This window comes from Pelecanus crispus, chromosome 4, assembly GCF_030463565.1.
Source record: "Pelecanus crispus isolate bPelCri1 chromosome 4, bPelCri1.pri, whole genome shotgun sequence".
NCBI lineage: Eukaryota > Metazoa > Chordata > Aves > Pelecaniformes > Pelecanidae > Pelecanus > Pelecanus crispus.
In genome coordinates, this window is record NC_134646.1 from 33,765,313 (window position 1) to 33,772,953 (window position 7,641).

General features: G+C 60.6%; 1 protein-coding gene across 1 annotated transcript; it reads right to left on the reverse strand.

Moving 5' to 3' along the window:
• Window positions 1–942: 942 nt before the first annotated feature.
• ATOH1 (atonal bHLH transcription factor 1) lies at window positions 943–1,871 on the reverse strand. Its single transcript, XM_075709477.1, is given in 3 exon segments — window positions 943–1,158; window positions 1,160–1,657; window positions 1,659–1,871. Coding segments are annotated over 3 exon segments (927 nt in total).
• Between the last annotated feature and the right edge of the window lie 5,770 nt (window positions 1,872–7,641).

Sequence of the window (7,641 nt, forward strand, 5' to 3'; positions counted from 1 at the left end):
TTTTTCCCCACGTTTATTTGATCTCAAAAAAAAAAAATTTAAAATTAAAATACAATGGCAGCTGGCTTTGCTAAAATTAAAATAAACGATTCTCGTCGTAGAAAAGTTTTTTTTTTAAAAAAAAAAAAGAGAGAAGCAGAAATAGTAGCAAACACTCCATAATAAATACGTTTCCTATTACCACAAAAGCAAAATAAAACGGACATAAAAGTTTGACACGACAGAACTGTTTTCGTTGTGGGTTTGTTTTTTTTTTTTTGTAAGGGAGCTTTAGGATTCTGTGGCTTAATCAAATCTTGGTTCCCAATTGGCAGTTAGTTTGTAGCTTTCCTCTTGAAACCGCATCTGCAGCCGCTGATAAAGTGCTTGCGCCAAGTTTCCCCCCCAAAAGACGCCCGACGTGGTGCGCTAAGGAAAATCCACCTTTCCTCCGCTATTTACAGGACAGGACGGTGCGGTATTTACTTTTTTGTGTGTGTCTGTGTGCGTGTGGTTTCCACAGCAATACGACCCAGGGCAGGATGGGTGTCCTGGCAGAGGCGGGTGTCAGCGCGGTGCCCGCCCGGTTGGGGAGGGGGCCGGCGGCACCCCCGCCCGCCGGGCAGCGGCAGCGGCAGCGGGGGCAGAGCCGCTCCCTGCGCACCGGCTGCTCGCCGGGCGCCGCGCTGCGAGGCGGCGTGTTGGCAGCGGGGAACGACAACGACTTCCAGGCAAAAGAAACTTTACAAGTGGTAGCTGAAAACGATAATAAAAAGCCCCCAAGCAACCCTGACGGACAGGGCGGCTACAGTCACTCGCTCGCCCGCCCCCGGCCCACCCGAGGAGCGGCAGAGGAGCGGGCGGATTTCGGAGCGGCCGGCGGGCAGAGCCGCGGCCGCCCGCCCCGCCGCGGAGTCCGTGCTGGGAGGGGCGGCCCGGGGCGCTGGGCTCGGCGCCCCCGCCCTAGCTGGCCTCGTCCGAGTCGCTGTAGTGGGAGCGGGGCGAGAACTCCCCGTCGCTCCGGTGGGAGCGGGGCGACGTTTTGCTCCTCTCCTGCGGCGGCTGCCCGGGCTGCGGCATGAGGAGGGCGGGGGAAGGGGCTCTCTGTCCCATCAGGGCGCCCTCCGCGAAGGAGGGGAAGCGCAGCGGGTCGAGCTGCACCGAGTAACCCCCCGCGGCCGGCGGCGGCGGCGGGGGGGAAGCGAGTCCTGCCGTGCCCGGGGGGCGAGGCTCTCGGCGGCCCCTGCTGCGGCGCCGGCGGCCCCGGCGGCGGCCCGGCCCCGGCGGCGCAGGGCGGCTCGAAGGGAGCCCCGCGGTGCTCGGCCTTGCCCGGGGCGTCGGGGGGCGCGGCGGGGCTGTGCAGCAGCTCGGCCAGGGCGCTGATGTAGATCTGCGCCATCTGCAGCGTCTCGTACTTGGAGAGCTTCTTGTCGTTGTTGAAGGAGGGGATGACGTTGCGCAGCTGGTCGAAGGCGTGGTTCAGCCCGTGCATCCGCCGCCGCTCCCGCGCGTTGGCCGCCAGCCGCCGCTGCTTCTGCACGCCGCTCACCTGCGCCCGCAGGCCGGGCCCCCCGCCGCCGCCGCCGCCGCCGCCGCCCCGCGGCCGCCCGCCGCCCGCCGCCGCCGCGCCCCTCGCCCCGCCGGGGCTGCTGCCGCCGCCCCGCGCCGCGCTCCCCCCCCGCCGCCGCCGCCGCCGCCGCCGCCTCCTCCCCGTCCCCGGGCGGCAGGTAGCGGGGCGAGGCGGTGGGCAGGCGCGCGGCGCAGCAGACGCCCAGCCAGCCCGGGGCGAAGCCGCAGCCCCCCGCCTCCGGCCCCAGCGGCGGCTCCGGCTCCGGCCCCGGCCCCGGCGGCTCCCGGCCGCCCCCGGCCCAGGCGGCTCGCGGCAGGCTCATGGCTCAGCGCGGGCGCCGCGCGCCCATGGGGGGCAGGGCAGGGCCGGCGCGGCTCGCGGCGCTGCCCGCCTGCCTCGCGCGTGGCGGCCCGACGTCTCCGGTGTCGGCCGGGCGCCGCGCCCCCCTTTAAGGAGCGGCACGCGCCGGGGCTAACCCCCCCCTTCCCCCCCCCCCCCGGCCTTCCCTCCCTCGCGCCCCACCCCTCCCGCCGCCCGCCCTCCACTCGCGCCGGTCGCGTGTCGGCGCGGCCAATGGCGCGCGCGCGGGGGCCGGCGCGTGCGGGGAGCCAATGGCGCGCGGGGCGCGGCCCGCCCGGCGCGCGCGGCGCGGGGGAGCGGAGGTGGGGGGCGGGGGACGCGGACACGCACGCGGGGGGGGGGGGGGGGGGAGCCGGGGCCGGCGGCGGCACGCGCGGGCCCGCCCCGCCCGGGGAGGCAGGCGCGCGCCTGGCGGCCGCTCCGCTCGCGGCGGCGCGGGGCGGGGGGGGGGGGGGGAGGGGTGTGCGGGTGTCGGGGAGCGCCCCGGCAGCGGCGGGCGGCCCCCCTCCCTCCCCCCCCACCGACAGCGGGAACCGGCGCCTCCCCCGCCGCTGAGGCCGCTCCGTGGCGCCCGGCGGGGGCCAGGCCCCGCCCCCGGCCCCGCCGGCCGGGCCCCGCTCAGCGCCCGCAGCCCGGGCGCGGCGCCGCCGCCAACCGACGGCTGCCGCCGCCCGGCACCCGCCCGGCCCCGCCGCGACGCGGGACGAGCCGGCGGCAGGGAGCGGCGGCCGCCCCCGGGACGCCGCGGCGGGGGCGGGGGGGGGAGCCCCGGCATCCCCTCCCCCCCGCGCGGGGGGCCGCGGGCGAGGCGCTGCCCCGCGCCGCTGCTCGCGGGGCTCTGGCTGCGGGGCCCCCCGCCCAGCGCGCGCCGCCGGGCGCAGCCCCCGGGGCTCGAGCGCCGGGGAAGCGCGGGAAGCCCGGGCGCGCGGCGGCAGGCGGGGAGCGGCGGCGCTGGGCGGCCGGGCCCGGCGCGTTCTGTGCGCGCTGCGCCCGGGGCTGCCGCGCCTTCGGCAGCGTCCCGAGCCCCCCGCGAGCCAGCGCTTTTGTTGGGGCAACAATGGCTCCCCAAAGGTGGTGGGGAGGGAGGTGACTGCGCGCACGCATCTGAGCCGCCCTTCCCCGCAGCCTCCCCTGCCGCCCGCCTGAAGAGGAAAAGCCGAGGTTTACTCATGTGAATAGGCGCGTTGAGAACAAAGTGATGGGCACAGTATGAGGTAGATAATGGTTTTTTTTTTTTTTCAGACGTGAATAACTCGCAAGCCGAGGAGGGAGCGAGGCAGCGCAGCGGCTCAAAGCCGTGCGGCCGTGACACAAACCGAGCAACCCTCCCGGCTTCCTAGGCCGGCTGGGCGCGCTGGGCGCGTTGCGGGCGCCTGGGGCCCACCTCGCACCGACAGCTCGCTGTTTTCGAGCAAACGGGACGCGGACGGCTTGCTTGCTTCAAGCAGAAACCCAGGCAAGCCTTCGCTATTCTTTCCTGCTTGCAGTTATGTTTCAAAGGCAAAAGTTGCTGGATTTCCCCCCCGCCCTCCACCCCAAACAAGTCGCCCATTTCTGATCAAAATGGAAATTTTTACCTGGGAAGAGAGCTGAAAAGCAGCAAAAGTTCACGCCTTCTTTCTGTATCCTATCCATAAAGTTGGCAGCCCATCGCTTTGTATCTGGCAGCAACTTTTATAAGCTCCTATCCTATCACCGCGCACGCATAGATGCTTTTATCATTAAAAAAAAAAAAAAATTCCTCTCTCCACCGTGCTGAACCGTACTGTTTGCCAGCTAAATCCCCAACCCTCCAGCTTTTCTTCCCGTCCCCGGGCACCGCCTGTTCCCTCACCCGCGGCCCGGTGGTAGCAGCTTGCTTTGCGAGGAGCCCCGCCGTACTCTCCTCCCCGGGGTTAAGCATCCCTGTTTGGAGCGCCGGGCGCTGCGGCTGCGAGCCGCTCGACGCGAGGACCGCGGGCCAAAGCTTGGGGGTGAGCGGGAGCTTTGCCAAGCGGGAGCCGCTGACACGCGTTCCCGGAAGCCTAGCAAGCTCGCGGGCACGGGGAGAGCGATGACGGCGCGGCGTTGAAGTCGCCTCGCTCCCGGCCGCTGGGCCACGGGGCCGTTGTTCCCTGAGAGCAGGCCCAATCCTCCAGCCCACAAGCCACCCGCTTTGCAGGGCCGTCTGGCCAAGACCCCGGGGCATGGAGGGGCGCGGCATCCCGTCAGCGTCCTGCGTGGATGCGGGGCGACTGGTGCCTGGGGGGGGCCGTGGCCTCTGGGTTCCCCACGCTCCCGGGAGGGCCAGGGCTCATGGCAGGTGCTGGGGGGGGCTTCCCTTAGCAGGACCGCGGTGATTTTAGGGAGCGCCCGGGAGATCAGCCTAACGCCCTGGCTCGCTCCTCGGACGGTCAGCCCGGCTGAGAAACGCTACCAGCTGCTTATTTTTCAAGCGCGTGTTTTGTGAGCGTGTGCTTTGAAAGTGGAGGCATTTGAGCCTCGCTCGATAGTTTGCCTTTGAAAGGGCGCGCACAAAAAGCCGTTTTCCCCACCAACACCACCGCTCAGAGGGGGGAAAAAAATATTTCATTGAAACCCATTGCTCTGTGTACGCCCGTATCCGCTGCGCGCGCACATGCACTCGGAGTCAAAGTCAAAGGCGAAGGGTGGTTTATGTCAGCGCTGGGTTTAGCTCTGCTCTCCCAGAATAAGATAAATGTAAGTGATGAAGAACTCCTGGGGCTGGCTGAACTCATTTTGTATTCAACACTGCCCAGCCCTTTTCTCTTCCCTTTCTCCCTCTCTTTGTATGTTCAAGCCTACTTGAGTTTCTTTTTTTCTTTTGTAGAAGTTGGTTCTTTTGAAGCGCTTCGAGGCACGCCCTGCCGCAAAGGGAACTTCACGGGAGTCGGAAACACAGGCACACCGGTCTGAAACACTTACTGTACAATAGCAGGAATGTAGGAAGCCTTGAAAATGAATCTGCGCTCTCTAAGAAAGTGTCAAAGCTTTCAGGGGAAAACAAACTGAACTTACCCCCGTATCTTTATGCAGATTTCCCCCCCGCTCTTCCATTCCCCCCCAAGTCTGGTTAAGGGCCGAGGCAGCAACTTGGGGTCAGGCACGTATCAGTGTTACAGAAAAATGGGTTACAAAAGGGGCGGGGGGGGAACAGACTTGCAAAAAGCCTCCTCTATCATTACAGCCAGAGACATTTTCAAAGCACACAAAGCGCGTGGGTCAGCCCTCAGCTTAATTGTACTCAGTAGTCCAATTGCTCATTCAGTCCCATTTCAAGATCAGCCGCCCGCTCTGCAGGCATCACCACCGCTTGGGAACTATTCTATTCCTTCTCTTCCCTTGCCCCGCTTGCTCCACACCTTCTCCCATTTCCTCCCTTGCTTTCAAAAAGCAGGGGGAAACCCTTGCCGTGTCTCTCCCTTGGCTCGTGATCTGGCCTTCGGGCAGTTAAACGTATGAGTGGGTAGAGACTAAGTTGTGAGTGTTGCTTACCAAGGCGTCAGGTAATCCTTGCTGAATCCCCACCGCAACCTGCCCACGCCTCCAGCCAGGGGAGGGAAGGGGGATTCCTGCCCACCTGGCGACCCACCTGCACCCTGGAGTGGCAAACCCCATCTAGAAGCTAACCACCATGAGCTACAACAAACACATAAAGAGAACGCACAGCCTGATAATTTTCAGTCTCATCTACTGCATCATCAGAATATTCGCCCAGAGAAAGTGTTCATGTTTACATTGTTCAGAGCAAGTGAGCTTAAAGCAGAGGAGGGTCCAGCAGCAAGTGTTCCTTAGACGACTCCTGTGATCAGTGCCTGATGCTTTACGGAAAGGGTGGTCAAGCATTGGAACAGGCTGCCCAGAGAGGTGGTGGAGTCATCATCCCTGGAAGTGTTCAAAAAACGGGTAGACGTGGCACTTCGGGACATGGTTTAGTCTAGTCTACCCTTGATTGGTTTAGAGTGGACTTGGTAGTGTAGGTTAATGGTTGGACTGGACGATCTTAAAGGTCTTTTCCAACCTAAACAATCCTATGATTCTATGATTCTACTGTCAAATGTGTTTTAAATACACATTAGAAGTGATGACTGCAAAGAACATAAAAGCCCAGATACCTGGAGCATCACTACGGACTCCAGCATTTGTGAAACCTGCCCCTTTCTACTCGTCAATAATCAGGACCACGGTGCCGCTGAAGCAGACGTGCCCTCATCTCTGCAGAGCAATCTTCCTGGGCAGACCGCTACAATTACTTGATGTCACTCGCTTCGACTCTTTGAGGGTCTATAAAACTAATTCCCATTGCTTGGTGACATTTACCCCCGTAGAGATCTAGTGCAGACCTATGCTCTGGGCCTAACCCTGCAGACACTTTCTGTTGTGTACAGTTAATTCTAGCGCAAGTACTCCCACTGCCTCCAAGAGAAATGCAAAGCGTCGCTGTAACAATACTTGCCTACCTCCTGGGGTCATTGTAAGGCATAACGAATTCAGCTTTGTAATATATTTGGAAACCTTATCTATAGAATTTATACCTACATACACTTTGCCCCTTCATTTCAATGGCTATAACTGTTACTGAAAATTTAATTTATGCTCTTATTTTAAAAGTAAAAAGCTTCATATTCAAGGAAGCATCACTAATAACAACTTTCTTATGGTCACTTTGTTTTAAACACTTCCTTGGTTTTACGCTCAGCTTGGCAAGGAGTTTCCTCTAAAATTGCTAAATGCCTACATTCCCACCTAACTCTCTGAGAGTTGAGGCACGTCTCAGTTGTGGGACGCTTTCAACAACAAGCCTCCAGAAAAACAAACCCAAACCATCAAGAACCAACACGCAGGGGTCTGCAGGGCTGTTGCCATGGCCTGGTAAGTACTGCCATCGCCCCAGACGATCAGAGGACCCCGTTTGGAAGGCAGCAAGCAGTTTCCTCGTGCCCCAAGCTCGGAAAGTCTGACCGCAGAGGTCTGCATTCGCTTGGCTACTGCTGCCGACAGCAGCTGTAACCCAGAGAGCTGGCAATGGCTCAGACAGGCAGCTTTTGGATTAGGATCTGCTTTACCAAGGAAGTCCCAGAGCTAAGCCCTTGGAGGAAGAAGAGTTAGTGACTTCAAAAAATTATACCCTGCACAGAATTGGAAGCTTTTACTTGCAGTGCAAGACTGCTTTAATGCAATAAAACCACTGGTATCCTGATGCTAGTGTTTCCCAAGGGATCTGTTTGTGTCAGAGGCTTTATACGTGCCCCTTGATCCTTGATCTCCTCATCCCTTTAATAGCGATGTTACTCCAGGTGTAGATTGTTCACCCTTTGCGCCTGTGAGCGCTCACACGCACCACCCACAGGTCTGTCATCTTACTCACTCTGGAAATGAGTGATGACAGAACGCTACTAACTGTCTCCTGCTGAAGACATTGCATGTTAGAAAGTGCTTTAAAAACAAGGGTTGTCCAGCATGCTTTCATTAGGCTGTTACTTAATACGTTTTACTGATACAAATCACTTAACCAAGAAAATGACCAGTGCCATCAGTAGTTTTGCAGCATAAAAACACCACCACTTCATCTGGTTTAAGATCAGAGAATTACCATCCATCCATCCATCCATCCATCCATCCATCCATCCTTCCATCCATCCATCCATCCACAGAGACAATATGTTCCCTTCAATCACATCTGGTCACCTCCACTTGCTCGCAATGGCTCTTGCACAAGAGCCCGCGGAGTG